We start from the raw sequence: 18,121 nt of genomic DNA on the forward strand, positions 1-18,121 counted from the left end.
AGAGCTTGCAAGAGAATGACTGGATATGGCAGTTAGGGGAGGAGCTATATAGCAGCTCTGCTGTGGGTGATCCTCTTGCAACTTCCTGTTGGGAAGGAGAATATCCCACAAGTAATGGATGATCCGTGGACTGGATACACCTAACAAGAGAAATAGTTGTTTTTAGGGCCTCTGGATTGTATCCTTTTTCTAGAAATCTGTTCTCTAAAATCTCTACTTGGGAATCGTAATAGGATATTTTAGAGCAATTCTGCCTTATTCTAAGGAATTGTCCTTTGGGAATGTTCTCTATCAAGCGTTTCAAGTGGCAGCTATTTGCTGGAATATAATTATTGGCATCTACTGCTTTAAAGTGATTTTTTGACCAATTATTATTAAGAAAAGAGGCAGAACTAATTTATGAACTGAAAACATTATATCCAAAAGGTCTTAACTCAGAACTAGATCTTAATCTGTTTGTTTTGGATTAATTTAGGTTCACTAATCCAATATATACTAGTATGTGTTTATATATATGTTCATAGGTAACTATTGTCAATACCGATTTAACACCAATTATGGTGTCTAATTTTTTAAAAGCCCCTATGAACAGATATGTAAATTATATCAAGAATAAGAAGTCTTTACTTTGTTTATATAAGGACTCATTATCTATATATGCACTATATTATCATATGTCATAACCCTGAACCTTACTTTAACATTTTGGAATTGTCTCCATATTTTATAATATTTGTATAACGAGACATATTGATAGATACATATTGCACATATTAATACCTTATATATGCACTATATTATCATATGTCATAACCCTGAACCTTATTTTAACATTTTGTAATTGTCTCCATATTTAATAATATTTGTATAACGAGATACATTGATAGATGCATATTGCACATACTAATATGTGTTTTAAATATTTTAGAATATATATGTATAAAGTAATATCAACGACTTGGAAAATCCACCTTAAAAGTATCCACCTTTACAAATCATAAAGCGGATTGGTTAACCAATCACCTATCAGGTGTATGTATATAAGGACACTTTTTACAGCGTTGAACCATCTTGAAAAAAGCCGTGTAAAACGGTGAAATGCGTTGATGGTATGAATAAAAGTGCTGACATTGAAGTCACAATATCCAGTCGAAGGATTGAAACGGATTTAAAGGGGACTTAATTTCTCTCAAAAGAAAATTTGCAAAATAAGGTGGATACTGATATCTATGTGCATGACCGGTCATATATAGGATAATTTTTACATTGAGTTGTATGTTTTTAATAGATTTATGCATGTCATAAACTTTTTATCATTATTATTTTAGATTTTGCATAGCAATAAATACTAGCTTTTTTATATACTCCTGAATTTGTGTTCATTTTTTATATACTCCTGAATTTGTGTTCATTTTCAACATAACCAACTATTCAGGTGGATTTAATATAGACACTAGTCTGATCTAATATTCTTTAACTCCTTAGCTGTCTAGCGCACATATACATATCCTTTTTTATATTCTTTACTGTTAGGGGACTTATAATTTTTTGTAACTGCAAAAGAGCTGTTTAACTTAGGGCAAGGCCCTACAAAAAGCCATTTAAGGGCTATTGGTAGTTTAGCATTAGATTAGGGGGTGTTTTTTATTTTGGGGGGCTTTTTTATTTTCGTAGGGATTAGGTTTATTTTTTTTATTTTTGGTGGTTAGACTTAGGTTTTTTAAACATTTTTGGGGGGTTTGTTATATTTTAGATTTGGGTTATGGGCACTTCTTAAAAGAGCTGAATGCCCTTTTAAGGGCAACAAAAGAGCTGAATGCCCTTTTAAGGGCAATGCCCATACAAATGCCCTTTTCAGGGCAATGGGTAGTTTAGGTTTTTTAATGTTAGGTTTATTTATTTTGGGGGGTTTGATGGGTGGTGGGTTTTACTGTTAAGGGGGACTTAGAATTTTTTGTAACTGCAAAAGAGCTGTTTAATTTAGTGCAATGCCCTACAAAAAAAGCCCTTTAAGGGCTATTGGTAGTTTAGCATTAGATTAGGGGTTGTTTTTATTTTGGGGGGATATTTTATTTTTATAGGGGTATTAGTTTAGGTTCAAATTTTTTATTTTGGAAACCTTTTTATTTTTTTCTGTAATTTTAGTTATTTGTTTTTTTTTTGTAACTTTAGCTTGGGGAGTTGTAGTTTTTAAACATAGACTGCCCTCTGGGTAGTCTTATTGCCTAGTAATAAATAAATAGAAATTGGTTTACTGTTGCTTTAAAGCAAAACATGATATGAGAGACTGATATAAATGTATCTTCAGTAGTAGAAAGGGTTAAAAAGAATTATGAAAAAAACAACAACACTTTTTTCTCTCTCTCTTTTTAAGGTGTTTCCATCCAGTGTTATTTCACAAACATGTCAGTATCTTGACCTGCTCAGCAAGATGTGTAACAGTCTTAGTTTAGAGGGTAAATATTTACTATTGAAATACCCAAAACAAGACAGGAATAAAAAAATGTAACACAAAAGTACAGGCAGTGTGTGTTGTTTTGGAAGCATCTAAAAAACTTTTGTTGTGGTTTGGATAAGGATGATTTATGTTCCCTGTTTTTTTAACATGTTCTGCATTTTCCATATGACTTCTTAATACCAGCTAGGTCTATCTGAAGTGTACATTATGGTACAAGATTCTAAACTGAGCTGGGGTATCAGCACATTAAATGAAAATGTTAGTACTAATTAAATAATTGGTTAAAGCATATAATTATTAAACAAATGCTAATTTCTAAAAAAAATGGTTAAACATAATTAAACCTGCACCCCAGGTGCAGTGCACTGCTATGTATGAGCAGGAAATTGGTGAGCTATTAGGTAGTACACACTCACACACAGCTGCCAATCACCAGCAGGTCCTGCTTAGGAACAGCACATGAGCATGACTGCTGCGTGACTTTAATTTGCTGTTTATGTTTAATCCATTTGTAGGGGTTAAATAGTACCAGTCCTGCTGCTTTTTGGGCAGGGCAAGAGAGGCACCCACTCTGGGCCTCACATTGAAGGGAAACCCAAAATGTTTCTTTCATGATTTAGGTAGAACATACAATTTTAAACAACTTCCAGTTTACGTCTATTATCAAATTTGTTTCATTCTCTTGGTATCATTTGTTGAAGGAGCAGCAATGCACTGCTGGTTTCTAACTGAACACATGGGTGAGCCAATGACAATGTGTATATATATGCAGCCACCAATCAGCAGCTAGAACCTAGGTTCTTTGCTGTTCCTAAACTTATCTAGATAAACCTTTCAGCAAAGGATAACAAGAAAAGGAAGCAAATTAAATAATAGAAGAAAATTAGAAAGTTGTTTAAAATTGTATGCTCTGTCTAAGTCTACATTTTGATAGACTGCACTGAAGGTTTGGACAGGGATAGTCCATAGGGGGGGGGGGGGGTAAAATAAGGGGGCTGGGCTATTGTCCCCCAAATTGTCTAGGGCCTCACAAATGCGAAGTGTGAACCTGAATAGTACTTTTAAACAAATTAGAAAATTTTATTTTTGCACTACGTCGTTTGAACTATAAATTCATATTGTCTATCTATTGCGGAATCTGTTGGCGCTCTACAAATAACCGATAATAATAATATTAATAATAATCAGAACAAGACATAGTTAATAATTAAATCAACATGAAACTCAATTTTAAACAACTTTCCGGTTTATTTCTATTTTCGAATTTGCTTCATTTTCTTTGTATCCTTTGTTGAAGGCGCACAAGTGCATTAATGAGCACATCTGGATAACTACAGTCGTATGCTTAGCAGGTCACGTGCTGCATGGTTAGGGTGCTGATTTTTGAGTGACACTGAACTTGGGGCAAGTACACCCCAGAGTGTCCTGAAATGCAGGTATTGAATAACGGGTCAAAAAATTGTTGTCTTTCACATTTCACTGTGACTTTGTTCACTTCAGAGTTATTTATTATGGTATCCTAAATGACATTAGCAGTCAGTTGCATTCAAACCCAATGGGAAATAAATAAATGGGTATATACGGTAGCTAACAGCGTATGAACAAAGGAGGCGTATATATGTCTCTATGTAAAGTAGTCTCTATGTAAAGTAGTCTCCCCTGACTGCTGCGCACGTTTAGTACTATACCACAGGACTCGCTACTAGTGGTGGTACAGGCAGTAGGTATGGTACAAAGTGACTTGTGGGCGGAACTACATGTTGTCAGCCAGTCAGCTGCTCCTTGTCAGTACTGCAGCATGAGATGCACCTGTTGTGTGAATTAGCTGTAAGTTTGTAAAAACCTCCTCCGTCCACACTAGTGATATTCTGATCGCTCTCATTCATTCTATGAAGCTTTTCAAATGACAAGACCAAGCGGTTGACAGGAATCCGGTGCCCATTTCGTGCCATTCATTTTCTGAATGGATATCCCTGCGCGCAGAAAGCGACTACTGACAGCCGTCTGAGGAGATTCGGTCTTTTTTACATTGTATTTATATACTGTGGTGTTTGCTGAGATACGATGGAGGAAATGGACCATTTCATGTATGTTAGCTGCTTTAAAAGAGCTCTTCTGATCACCCTGATTCTCTTTACAATGAGTGGAAAAGCAGCAGATTGTAAGTGACTTTATATTTAGTAACTTCTTACATTACTGCTTATGCATTACATATTATTTATAACAAAAGATAAATATATACACTGTATATATTAAATTCCTCACAGGAGATGGGTGTAGATTAAGATAACAAGAATTGCAAATTTATGGTCCTGTATGAGTTGCTGACAGTGCACCTTTCTGTCATTACTTAGTGTGGAGAGTTTTTTTTTATTTCATCCATTGTTTCTGAGACAGATTATTCACTGTGTGTAATTTCCACTTGTTCTTGAATTCACCCCTTGACAGCAACTATGTGTCAGGGAAGACTGCTTTAATTTTCATGTACAAATTATTTTTTATTGCAACTCAGAATTCTTTTTTCTCCCTCACTTCTAGAACCCAAATTTGAATTCTGACCTCTAGTGGCAAATTGACTACATGTATGAACTATATCTAGCAATATATCATCTATATACAATTAAAGCTTAACATTTTAATGAAAGTATTAGATCACTGATAACTATTTTATTGTTCTAATCTTGTATTAACATGTTAAAGGGATGGTAAACTCAGTATAGGCATAATATTTAATCAAGATTGTCGATTTTTATTACATCTTCACACAAAATTTCCATTAAAACATGATATAGCCATTTACTTACTATTTCCTAATAAAGAATATACTAGTTCCGTAAAATCGCCAGCCCACCGTGACGTCACATAAATTTTTCCTTTGTGTGTCCAATGATCTTTCCTGTCGCTAGACAGGCTTCCTGCAATACATTTTTTTGCGCATGCGCCCTAAGAACCAATTCCTACGATAGTAACAACCAATCAGCAGATTTTGCGCGTGCACATTCTATTTGACGCATGCGTGTTATGTTATTTTCAACACGGCACTCCGTTAGGACTTATGAAATATTAACCTTTTTAAATGGGTAAGACCGCTCGCACACCCAATACACAGAAATGTTGCGATCGCAATGAAAAAGTAAACATTGAATGTCACGAGTCAATGTTTACTTGATATACTCATGCAAACCAATGCGCATGCGTTAAAAATTAGAATATCGGGAGCGAACATTCTGACGTGAGGAGAGGGTGGAGAAAGGATAAAGCACATAATAGTGTTAGAGATAGATAAGAGGGGCGGAGCGAGGCGGAGAGAAGCAGAGCAACAAGGTTAAATAAAATTATTAAAATTTACAATAAAATACATATAAATATATAAAACGGATAATGCGGTTTAGTAACTTATAACCATACAAATGTAAATATGTGATTATCAATTAAATGAGTTTACCATCACTTTAAACAGTATTTTTTTAGCATTAGAAAAATAAGAATTAGTTTTTAGGGACTTAAATTTGGTGTGATTTACAGGATTAATATGGGTTGCAATAAACCATAAAAGTACTAACAGGTATGCTTAAAAGATTAAATTGCTTTAAAATGTTAATAAAAATGGTACTTAAAGGGACATAAACACTTTTTTTTTCCTTTCATGAATAAGATGAAGCATGTGATTTTTAAATAACTTTCCAGTTTACTTCTTATATCTAATTTGTTTTGTTCTCTTGATATCCTTTGTTGAAACGGATATGTTGGTAGGCTCAGGAGGTGCTGATTGAGTGCTGCTTCTTCAACAAAGGATAAAAAGAGAATTAAGCAAGTTAGATAATAAAGTAAATCGGAAAGTTGTTTAAAGTTGTATTCTCTATCTGAATCATGAAATGAAAAATTTGGTTTTCGTGTCCTGTTAAAAATAATCTGATCAATGAAGTACAATTAGCTGTTCTACCCAGAATTTGCACTGAAAAGTATACATTTTGATGTGAAAGCTTTTAATTAAAGGGACAGTAAAGTCCAAATTAAAATTTCATGATTCAGATAAGGCTTTTCATTTTAAACAACTTTCCAATTTCCTTTTATAATCAAATTTGCTTTGTTCTCTTGGTATTGTTTGTTGAAAACTAAACCTAGGTAGGCTTATATGCTAATTTCTAAGCTCTTGAAGGCAGCCTCATCTCTTTGACAGTTTTTCACAGCTAGAGGGCATTAGTTTATGTGTGTCATATAGATAACATTGTGCTCACTCTCGTGGAGTTATTTATGAGTCAGCATTGATTGGCTAAAATGCAAGTCTGTCAAGAGAACTGAGAAAAGGGGGCAGTCTGCAGAGGCTTAGATACAAGGTAATGACTGAGGTAAAAAGTTTATTAATATAAGAGTGTTAGTTATGCAAACCTGGGGAATGTGTTATAAAGGGATTATCTATTGTTTTAAACAATAACATTTTTGGTGTTCACCGTCCCTTTAATTGCAAAGGTTTGTTTGTGTAAAGCATAAAAAAAGCAAGGAAGCAAAATCTATACTATATTGTGTAAAACACCTAGAATCTGTATAGCAGGACTGTAGTCATATAGTGTGTGTATATATGTGTGTGTATGTATATGTGTGTGTACATATATATATATATATATATATATATATATATATAATTTTAATTTTTAAAGTTTAAACTGTTTTAAAAGGGACATGAAACCCACAATTTTTCTTTTATGATTCAGATAGAACATACATTTTTAAACAACTTTATAATTTACTACTATTATCAATTTTGCTTTATTTTCCTGGTATCCTTTATTGAAGGAGCAGCATTGCACTTCTGGGAGCTAGCTGAACACATTGGTAAACCAATGGAAATTGGCATATATATGGAGCCAGCAATCAGCAGCTAGTTTCCAGCTCGTGAGCCTACCTAGGTATGCTTTTCAACAAAGGAAACCAAAAAAACTAAGCAAATTAGATAATAGAAATACATTTGAAAGTTATTTAAAAGGATATGTTATATCTATGTATCTTTAAGATTGCAGTGTCACAGATATTTTGTATTACACTCCTATAGAATCTTTTTTATTATTTCTGCTTTTTACAGATTCAAGTCAGTTTTGCATAATGCTTTGTTTATAAAATAGTTTATTGATTGAAACATGTAAGAAAAGAACATCAGCATTGCTATCGATGGAGAGAAAAATGTCACTTATAATAATGACAAGGAAATTGAATAAAATGTAATAGTTGATGAATTCAGGCAAAACAATCTGTCAAGTAAATGTGAAGTTTCATTACAAAAATGATTAAAGGGACACTGAACCCAAGTTTTTTCTTTTGTGATTCAGACAGAGCATGCAATTTTAAGCAGTTTTCTAATTTACTCCTATTATCAAATTTTTCTTCATTCTCTTGCTATCTTTATTTGAAAAAGAAGGCATCTAAGCTAAGGAGCCAGCCAATTTTTGGTTCAGTACCCTGGCCAGCACTTGTTTATTGGTGGGTGGATTTATCCACCAATCAGCAAGAACAACCCAGGTTGTTCACCAAAAATGGGCCGGCATCTAAACCTACATTCTTGCTTTTCAGATAAAGATACCAAGAGTATGAAGAAAATTTGATAATAGGAGTAAATTAGAAAGTTGCTTAAAATTGCATGCTCTATTTGAATCATGAAAGACAAATTTGGGTTCAGTGTCCCTTTAATCACACAAGCTTATTGTATGCCACAATACAAGAATGCCATTGGAATCAAACACAAAGTAGAATTCTATGAATGCGCAGGATACAATACACACGTGTAACTGAGATAAAGATGAAAATAATTGTTTGTAGCAGCTCATACACCCTCTCTGTTACCCCTGTATGGGATCATGTATGCTCCGTAAAGTTATCATTACTTCAAGACCATAATATGTATGCTTAAAGGGATACTAAAAAATGGGCTGGCTCCTAAACTTTACATTCCTGCTTTTTAAATAAAGATAGCAAGAGAACAAAGAAAATGTGATAATAGGAGTAAATTAGAAAGTTGCTTAAAATTGCCTGCTCTATCTGACCCATGAAATAAAAAAAATGGCTTTATTGTCCCTTTAAAGAATGTTGAGCGTGCCATTTTGTATAAATGTAAAGGTTCTCAGTGGTGAAAATATTTCTCCTGTTACTCTATTGTTCTGCGTATCCGACTATAGCCATTATAGAGGCATAAGGAGACAAAGGGACATTTTCCTACTTTATATTTTATTTCTATTTTTCTTTCATGATTCAGATAGAACATACAATTTCAAATGCCTGCCCAATTTACTTTGATTCTTCAATTCACTTCATGCTCATGGTATGCACTACTGGGAGCTAGCTAAACACATCAGACTAGCCAATGACAAAAGGCATATATGCACAGCCACCAATCAGCAGCTTGCTCTCAGTAGTGCATTGCTTCTCCTGAGTGTACCTATGTATGTTTTTCATCAAAGGATACCACGAGAACAAAGCAAATTACATAATAGACGTAAACTAAAATTGTACATTCTATCTTCATTATGAAAATATAATTTTGACTTTACTGTTTCTTTAAAGGGGCTCATTCATTACATTATTGCACTGTTGTTTGCATACTATTGTGTTTAACCCTTGCAAACCTGTTAAAGGGATACCCAACCCAATTTTTATTTTTCCGACAGAGCATACAGACAGACAGAGCAGCAATTTTAAGGAACTTTCTAATTTAGTTCTAGTATCAGTTTGTCTTAGTTCTCTTGGTATCTTTATTTGAAAAAGCAGGAATGAATCCTTAGGAGCCGGCCCATTTTGTCTTCAGCACCATGGATAGTACTTGCTGATTGGTGGTTACATTTAGACCATTTTAAAAAAAACTTTCTAATTTACCTCTATTATCAAATTTACTTAATTCCCATGAGATTCCTAGGTGGGCATCCGGAGCACTACATGGCAGGAAATAGTGCTGACATCTAGTCCTCTTGCAAATAGATAACATTCTTGCAAAACAACTGCCACATAGTGCTCCAGAAATGGGTCGGCTCCCAAGCTTAGGTCCATGCTTTTTAATAAAAGATTCCAAGAGAATGAAGAACAATTTGATAATAAAAGTAAAGTAGAAAGTTGTTTAAAATCACATGCTCTATCTCAATCATTAATGAAAACCTGTGGGTTTCATATCCCTTTAAACATTTTACCCACAAGACACCCTTTCAAATGGTGAGTCTTGGGAGTTTCTATGACGTAAAGTGACTGTCTAAGGATATTAAAAGTGAAGTGATAGAAGTTAAAAAATGAATGACACTTTCATTCATGAAGTCGTTAGGATATACTTACCTTCAGAGATATTTCAAATGAAACGCTGTACGGAGCAGAGCTGAAGCCCCGGTCGCCATTTTCAGCAATTGATTGACAGATGACTCATCTGTAATCAACTAATCGTTGTTTCCCCCCTGGGGCGTTCAGCCCCTTTGCACAAACGTCACGGCCCGGGGGAAACAACGATTAGTTGATTGCAGATGAGTCAACATGGCGACCGGAGCTTCAGCTCTGCACCGTACAGCGTTTCATTTGAAATATCTCTGAAGATAAGTATATCCTAACGACTTCATGAATGAAAGTGTCATTCATTTTTTAACTTCTACCGCTTGACTTTATCTAATATCCTTAACTTGACAGTCACTTTAAGGAAGCTGAGATTGTGGGATTTAAATATGTAATCCCTCCATCCAGTTCCATTAAATCCTGTGCTGCTGCCTGGCACTTCCAGGCTTGTGATGCTAATAAATTGTGGCGAGTTAATAAGTAGCAAAGCACACTCGCACACAGCCACCAATCAACACATGAGCATGACTGCAATTTGCTGTTTAATCCATTTGGGTTAAATGTACCAGGCCTCACCTGGGCCCCGCATTAGGTGTGAGAGTATGCGAAGGTGCATCCTGTACACTTAAAGGGACACTGAACCCAAATTTTTTCTTTTGTGATTCAGATAGAGCATGCAATTTTAAGCAACTTTCTAATTTACTCCTATTATCAAATTTTCTTCATTCTCTTGGTAACTTTATTTGAAATGCAAGAATGTAAATTTAGATGCCGGCCCATTTTTGGTGAACAACCTGGGTTGTTCTTGCTGATTGATGGATAAATTCATCCACGAATGAATGAGTGCTTTCCAGGGTCCTGAACCAAACAAATAGCTTAGATGCCTTCTTTTTCAAATAAACATAGCAAGAGAACAAAGAAAAATTGATAATAGGAGTAAAATTAGAAAGTTCCTTAAAATTGCATGTTCTATCTGAATCATGTAAGAAAAAAACGTGGGTTCAGTGTCCCTTTAAGAGTTTATGGTATTAGGAGGTTTAATATATAGTTTTTTTTTTTATATAGGACACACTGCATGTTTGGACAGGGGTGCACCATACAGGGAGAGTGGAATAAGGGTGCTGGGCTAAGGAGCCCCCTAATGATTTTGCCAAGGGCAATGCAAACATTTACGGGCCATATAACAAGTTGAGTGCTATAAATATAGCTTTCATGAAAGCAATATTTGTGCTCCACTTTGTAATACCAGCGCACGCTAATGTGCGCTGGTATTACAAGTTTTCAGCAATGTGGACGCAATTTCACATTGCTGGGAAGCATTGTGCTCACGAGAGCGCACTTTCATAGGCTTCTATGGGAGCCTATTTCTGATGCCACCAGAGACGGCATAAGGACATTGCACAGCAAAGAGGGTAAGTAGCGCAGTGATGGCAGCAAATTGAAATATATATGTATATGACTATATACATTTATAGTTATGTGTATACTCTATACACATATTAACACATACATATATATGAATATAAGCATATACATACAGTATATATTTACTGGGAACACACACTTCCCATTGACCACAATGTAAACGCACTTTTCAGTGGCCTTTTTTTTTCTAACACTCCATTCTCACCAACTTTAGTCCCAAAATACTGCCTAGTGCAGTCATTTTATTAAAATATAAAGATGCTGCTATCTTTATTTTTTAATAAAATGCACTAGGCTGTATTTCAGGGGCATTTGGGGCACATTTATGAAATTAACCAGAGATTGTTCATTTTATAAGCGCTGAATTTGCTACCTCAAACTCGCAATAGCAATAACCAGCCACTTGTAATGGCTGGTTAATTATCGTGCGCCGCCCGGACATGCAATAATTTATGACTACAGTTGAAATCTAGCCCTTAGTGTGGCCTTGGATAGTACATTCTTTTAAACAAATGAAAGAAAGTTGTTATTGCACTATTATGTTATCCTATATAATAAATGGCCAAGTATGTTTGTTAGATGCAGTCATGCGCAGTAGAGACTGCACGTGACAAACATACCTGACCGTTTGGATCCTGACACAGCACTCAGCACAGAGCAAGGCTGAAGCGGAGTGTCAGGGAGGGAGCGTGGCGGACGGGAGTGTCGCGATGGGGGTGTCACAAGGGGCGTGGCTGGGCGTTGCAAAGGGCGTGGCCGGGCACTGAGAGGGGCGTGACCGGGCGGGGTGTTGTCGTGATGGGGCGTGGCCGGACGGGTGCCGCAATGGGGGCGTGGTCAGTGCCAAAGAGGGGGGGGGGGAGAGCCAAAGAGGACAGAGAGCTAAAGAGGAGAGAGAGACAAAGAGGGGGGGAGGAGAGAGCCAAAGGGGGGGAGAGCCAAAGAGAAGAGAGAGCCAAAGAGGGGGGGAGAGAGAGCCAAAGAGGGGGGGAGAGAGAGCCAAAGAGGGGGGGGGGGGAGAGCCAAAGAGGGGTGTGGGAGAGAGAGCCAAAGAGGGGTGTGGGAGAGAGAGCCAAAGGGGGGGGGGAGAGAGCCGAGGGGAGAGAGAGAGAGAGCCAAAGAGGGGGGAGAGAGAGCCAAAGAGGGGGGAGAGAGAGCCAAAGGGGGGGGGGGAGAGAGCCAAAGAGGGGGGAGAGAGAGCCAAAGAGGGGGGTAGAGAGAGCCAAAGAGGGGGGAGAGAACAAAAGAGGGGGGAGAGAGAGCAAAAGAAAGGGGGGAAAGAGCCAAATAGGGGAGAGAGAGCAAAAGAGGGGAGAGAGAGAGCAAAAGAGAGGGGAGAGAGAGAGCAAAAGAGAGGGGAGAGAGAGAAAGCAAAAGAGAGGGGGGAGAGAAAGCAAAAGAGAGGGGGGGGGAAGAGAGAGCAAAAGAGAGGGGGGAGAGAGCAAGGGGTGGGACCACTATACTGCAAAAAATGGCCCGTGTACACGGGCTTTAGTCACTCTGTCACTCAGAACAAATGACAGTTACTATTTAAATGGACGTGAAATTTTTTTCCATTAATGATAAAGATAGAGCATAGAATTTCAAACAACTTTCCAACTTACTTCTATTATGACATATGCTTCATTCTCTTGGTATCCTTTGTTGAATTAACAGTAATGCAAGACAAGGAACTAGCAACACACATTGGGTGAGTCAATGACAATAGGCATATATGTGCACCCACCAATCAGTAGCTAGCTCCCAGTAGTGCATTGCTGTTCCTGAGCCTATCTGGGTATTCTCTTTAACAAAGGATATCAAGAGAGTGAAGCAAATTAGATAATAGAAGTAAATTGGAAAGTTGTTTAAAATTGTATGCTCTATCTCAATTATGAAAGATAAAATTGGGGTTTCATGTCCCTTTAAACCATACTAATAAGTTTAAAAGGAATTTTCTCACATTATTTCCTATGCGTGGCTGTTATCCACCTCATGCAGCGGCCTTTGAAAGAGGGGTGTACAGAGTACTGTGTAGTGACACTATATTTCCCTATGGGATTTAGTAACACGCCTGTAACTGGTATTGCGAGGACCTGTCCCTTGGCCTCCTCCTGTTGGGTCGTTGAACTCCTCTTACAGATCCTCTGCTGTTACTTGCACAGCACTGGATGGGCTTTCTACTGGATGCAGTCTTTGTCTGCTGCTGGGTTAGTACAGTAGAGTGGGTGCTGTTAAGGTAAGTACCTGTGCACTCTCATAGCCCACACGTGTAGGCACATTTTACACTTGTACAGCAAAGCTATGGGTCACACCAGGTAACTCGTATATTTATGCACATTATGTATTGTTTGTTTTATATACCATATATAAGGTATTACACTTTACATTTTACTAGGGGGCTGTTTATTGTATGTATCATTATATCAGAGGGGTGAGTACCCTGGATATCAAGAGCTTTTGGTTTATTAAAGGGACTATAAACACCTTGAGATTTTAATATAAAATGTTTAGTTATGTATAATAAAATAACTTTGCAATATACTTTAGCTCTGATAATTGTGGCTTCTTTAAATCTCAGACCTTGAAAGCACTCTGTGGACTTCTCACAGTGAAGACTGCTACATATCTTTCTCTAATTGGCTTTAACTGATAACAGCTTTAAAACACTTTACTTTATACTAGCTATATATATATATATATATATATATATATATATATATATATATATATATATATATATATATATATATATATATATCATTGTTGTCTGCCTGGATTGGCTCCTCCCAAACAAGGCAATGATGGGTGAAGTTTGGCTATTCAGAAACAAATGCTGCAAACACAATGTAAACTTGTGTTAAAAAATGTTTAGAAAATGATTTTTCCCAGACTGTGAGCTAAATTTATTAAGCTGCATTTGCACTTCTTGCAAGGATAGTAAATCTAGTCCTTTTGTTTGTGTTTTTCAAAACTGCTTCAGTTTCTCCTCCTGCTCAACTATGCAATAGTTGTTTGATTTATCTAATGCAGGGTTCTTCAAACCATGGATCAGGACCCATTACTGAGTCACAACACCATGTTTACTGGGTCGCAACTTGTGTGTGTGTTTGTATAAGAGTTTGTGGTGTGTTGTATGAGAGTGCGTTTGTTGTGTGTGTGGTGTCTGTCTATATGTTGTATGAGAGCGTTTGGTGCGTGTTGTATGAGTGTGTGGTGTGTTTGAGAGTGCGTGTGGTGTGTGTATATGTTGTATGAGTGTGTGTGTTGCATGTGACTGTGGTGTGTGTTTGTTGTATGAGTGTGTGGTGTGTGTGTTGTATGAGAGCATGTTTGTTGTGCGTTTATGCCTCCGCCAATAATGCAGCCGAAATCTCACAGGACATTTCTGCCCCTACTATATCTTAGACATAAATAATCTCAAGAAATTTGTCAGGAGTTAATTTCAGATAGCTCTGCACTGTGTTCTGATGAGAAATTATTGTCAGACGATCAGGATTCTATCTCTAATCAAGATATGGATAACTCCTTTTAGGGTTGAACATTTACGCTTCCTGTTGCAAGATCTAAAGGAAAGGGCAGATTTGGCCTTTTTCTTTCCTTTCGTTCCTCCTAGAACCAAAAGTTCTCTTCTTATCAAAAGCATGAATATTCCAAGCCTTCTTGGAAGTCAAATTGTTTCTCAAATGAATCCAAGCTGACTAAGAAACCTTTCACCAATTCTAAATCAGCACAAGGATGCGGCCCCCGATCTAGATTCAGTTCTGCTAGGGGGCTTGTTGAGCCTTTTTCAGGAGGCTTGCTCCAAATCGATTCAGGATACTTAGGTTTTGAGCATAGTATCCCAGAGATAGGGATACATGTTTGGGCCAGATCTCCTCAAGGAATGATACTTCGGTCCCATGTATCAAAAGGATTCTCTGAAGGCTGCAGCTTCCTTTTATATACAGGACCTGAAAATTATGGGGGTCATAGAACCTTTCCCAGTCTCAGAATAAGTCCTTCCATCCTTTTTATTTTTCCAAAGAAGGAGGGCACCTTCAGACCTATCCTGGACCTTAAACAAATTTCCTACTTTCAAAATGGAGACTATTTGTACTATTTTACCTCAGTACAACAGGGTCAGTTTATGCCCACAATAGATCTGAAGGATGCCTACATTCACATCCCTTTTCAAATGGATCATTTTCAATTCCTCAGATTTGCCTTTTACAGCATGCATTACCAGTTTGTTGCCCTTTCCTATGCTTTGGCTACAGCTCACAGAGTGTTCACAAAGGTTTTTGGAAGCCTTGTTGGAGGTATTTTTGTAGTTCCATGCTTGGATGACATTTTGGTTCAAAATTCAATCCCTGTCATTGGCAGTCTCTCACGCCAACTTCCTCCTTGCATTACTTCATAATCATGGTTGGAAAATAAGTATTCCAAAGAGTTCATTGCCTCCCTACTCCAAATTTTGTTTTCTAGGGGTAACTATAGTGTCAGTTTCCATGCATCTTTCTCTCACAGAACAATGCAGACATTTCTCCAATCTGTAGCTCAATGTATGAAGGTGATAAGTCTAATAATAGCAGCTTCAGATGCAGTACCTTTCACTTGCTTTCATCTATTTCCTCTCCAACTATGCATGTTGAGACAGTGGACTGGGATTACAATCATCTGTCTCAGAAAATTACTCTAGAATGCTAGGTGAAAAACAATAACTTTCTTGGTGAACAAATCATGATACCATTGCTTAAGGGACATTGTTTCTTCACCCCTCCTGGACAATTATAACTCAAGATGCCAGTCTTTGAGGCTGGGGTATAGTTTGGGGGCTCGGGAGAGCACAGGGAGTTTGGTCTCCTCAAGAGGTCAGGCTACAAATAAACATTTTGTAGCTTTGTGCGATTTTTTTTTTTTTTTTTCCCGAGCTCTCAAGGGTTGGCCTCTTCTGAAAAGACCACAGTATATTTGCTTTCAATCAGACAACGTCACAGCTGTGGCACATATATATCTTCTTGGTAGAACTCAAAGTCCAGTAGTTGTAGTAAAGGAAGTATCTCAGATTTTTGCTTGGGCAGAATACAATCTCAACAATTCACATTCCAGATGTCAGCAATTGGGAAGCAGAGGACCTCAGTCATCAATCTCTACATCCGGGACAATGGCCTCTCAACCAAGTCATCTTCAATCAGATTGTTTCAAAATGGGGCCTTCCGGAGATATGATAGCTTCCCGTCTCAGTCACAAACTTCCCCAGATACTGTGCAGATCCAGAGATCCATGAGTGGAGCTGGTGGGTGCTTTGGTAGTTCCTTGGTCTTTCCCCCAAGCTTACATTTTCCTCCCATTTATGCTTCTTCCAAGAATAAAAGCTTGGATGAAACAGGTGGGCTAGTAAGTTATTGTGATTGCTTCAGCTTGATTTGCAGATCTAATTCAGATGTCCAGTGTCCCAGTACTCTGACACAGTGCAAGGATATCTTGTCTCAAGATCCTCTCTTTTAAAAAGATTTAAAATCTCTTAATTTGATGGCCTGGAGATTAATCACTTGATTTTAAAACAAAGATTTGCTGATCCTGTGGTAGACACCCCAATTCAAGCTAGAAAGCCTGTAATTCTTTCCTTATGTGAGAAGCATGGTTTTTATTTGAACTCTTTTAAAATTCTTCTTTTAAAACTCTTGCGTAACCAAAAAGGACTTTTGGAAAGCTGCGGTAGTTACGTTGCGTTACGGCCAAAAAGTGTGCGGTACAGCTGTACTTGCAAGACTCGTAATACCAGCGGTAGTGAAAAAGAGCCTTAAGGCTGCTTTTTCACTCATACCGCAAAACTCGTAATCTAGCCGTAAGGTAGGTAGCATCCTCTGATAACGTCAATCAAGAAATTGTTGTTCATTCTTTATGTCCCAATCATAAACATTACAAGCAAAGACTTTTATGATAATCTAAATGTAGTAAGGACATTAAAGTTTTACTTGCAAGTTACTAAGGATTTTAGACAAACTTCAAACTTGTTTGTCCAGATCTCTAGTGCTCGTAAAGGTAAAAAAGCTACAGCTATCACTCTAACTTCGTGGTTGAAACCGTTAAATCGTAAAGCTTTCTTGTTGGTGATTAGTCTCCCCCTTAACATATTACGGACAATTCCACTAGTTTCCACCTCCTGGGAATTCAAAAACTAGGCTTCTGCTGAACAGATTTGCAAGGCTGGTCTTCATTACAAACTTTTGCTATATTTTATCATTTTGATGTTTTGCCTCTTTTGGAGGCAGCTTTTGGCATAAAAGTCCTTCAAGCCGCTGTATCTAGTAACTAGGAACTGCTTTATCCCTTTGTTTTTGTTTTTTTTTCTCCTTTTTTTTGTTCTTACACTATTATTATTATCAGGTATTTGTAGAGCGCCAACAGATTCCGCAGTATTCTTGTGGACTCCACAGCTTTGGCATTAGACCCCACACGTCATGGCTCGTGGACTCTCACCACCTTCTAAAAAACACCCTTTTTTATGGTGGTGAGAGTCTACAAAACTCGCCTATTTGTATAATTATGACTTTTCTTATTGGTGGAAGTTTTAATTAGCACCTCATTAGCCCCTGTTTTTTTTTTTTTTTTTTTCCGTCTTCCTGGCTATACAAAAACTTAGAGGTACACAAAAGTTGGGAGGGTTTTAAAAGCTCTTGGTGTTTAGGATATCTTTGTCTCCTAGTGGCCAGGAGTTGAATCTCACACGTCAGGGCTCGTGGACTCTCACCACTATGAAAGAAAGACAAAGAATCAGTCTTGTTTGGATATTTTATTCAGGTTTAAATTTTGCTTATGGTTTTTGCTGCGGCATTAAAATTATACTGTCTTGCAAGGTACCATAATCGTGGAATAATCATACTCTGTATATGTCTTTATTTTTTAAATGTCCAACAAATTTCACGTCACTATATAGCACTTTTAACAAAAGCCTGTGCAAATCTAGTCCCTCCCTCC

General features: G+C 37.2%; 1 protein-coding gene across 1 annotated transcript in view; it reads left to right on the top strand.

Moving 5' to 3' along the window:
* Nucleotides 1–4,284: 4,284 nt before the first annotated feature.
* Nucleotides 4,285–18,121, top strand: part of INSRR (insulin receptor related receptor) — a 365,100-nt gene continuing 351,263 nt past the window's right edge. The window contains exon 1 of the mRNA XM_053705334.1: nucleotides 4,285–4,619. Within this exon, the coding sequence (XP_053561309.1) occupies nucleotides 4,523–4,619 (97 nt within the window). The 5' untranslated portion in view covers nucleotides 4,285–4,522. The remainder of the gene's footprint in view (nucleotides 4,620–18,121) is intronic.

This window comes from Bombina bombina, chromosome 1 (assembly GCF_027579735.1).
Source record: "Bombina bombina isolate aBomBom1 chromosome 1, aBomBom1.pri, whole genome shotgun sequence".
NCBI lineage: Eukaryota > Metazoa > Chordata > Amphibia > Anura > Bombinatoridae > Bombina > Bombina bombina.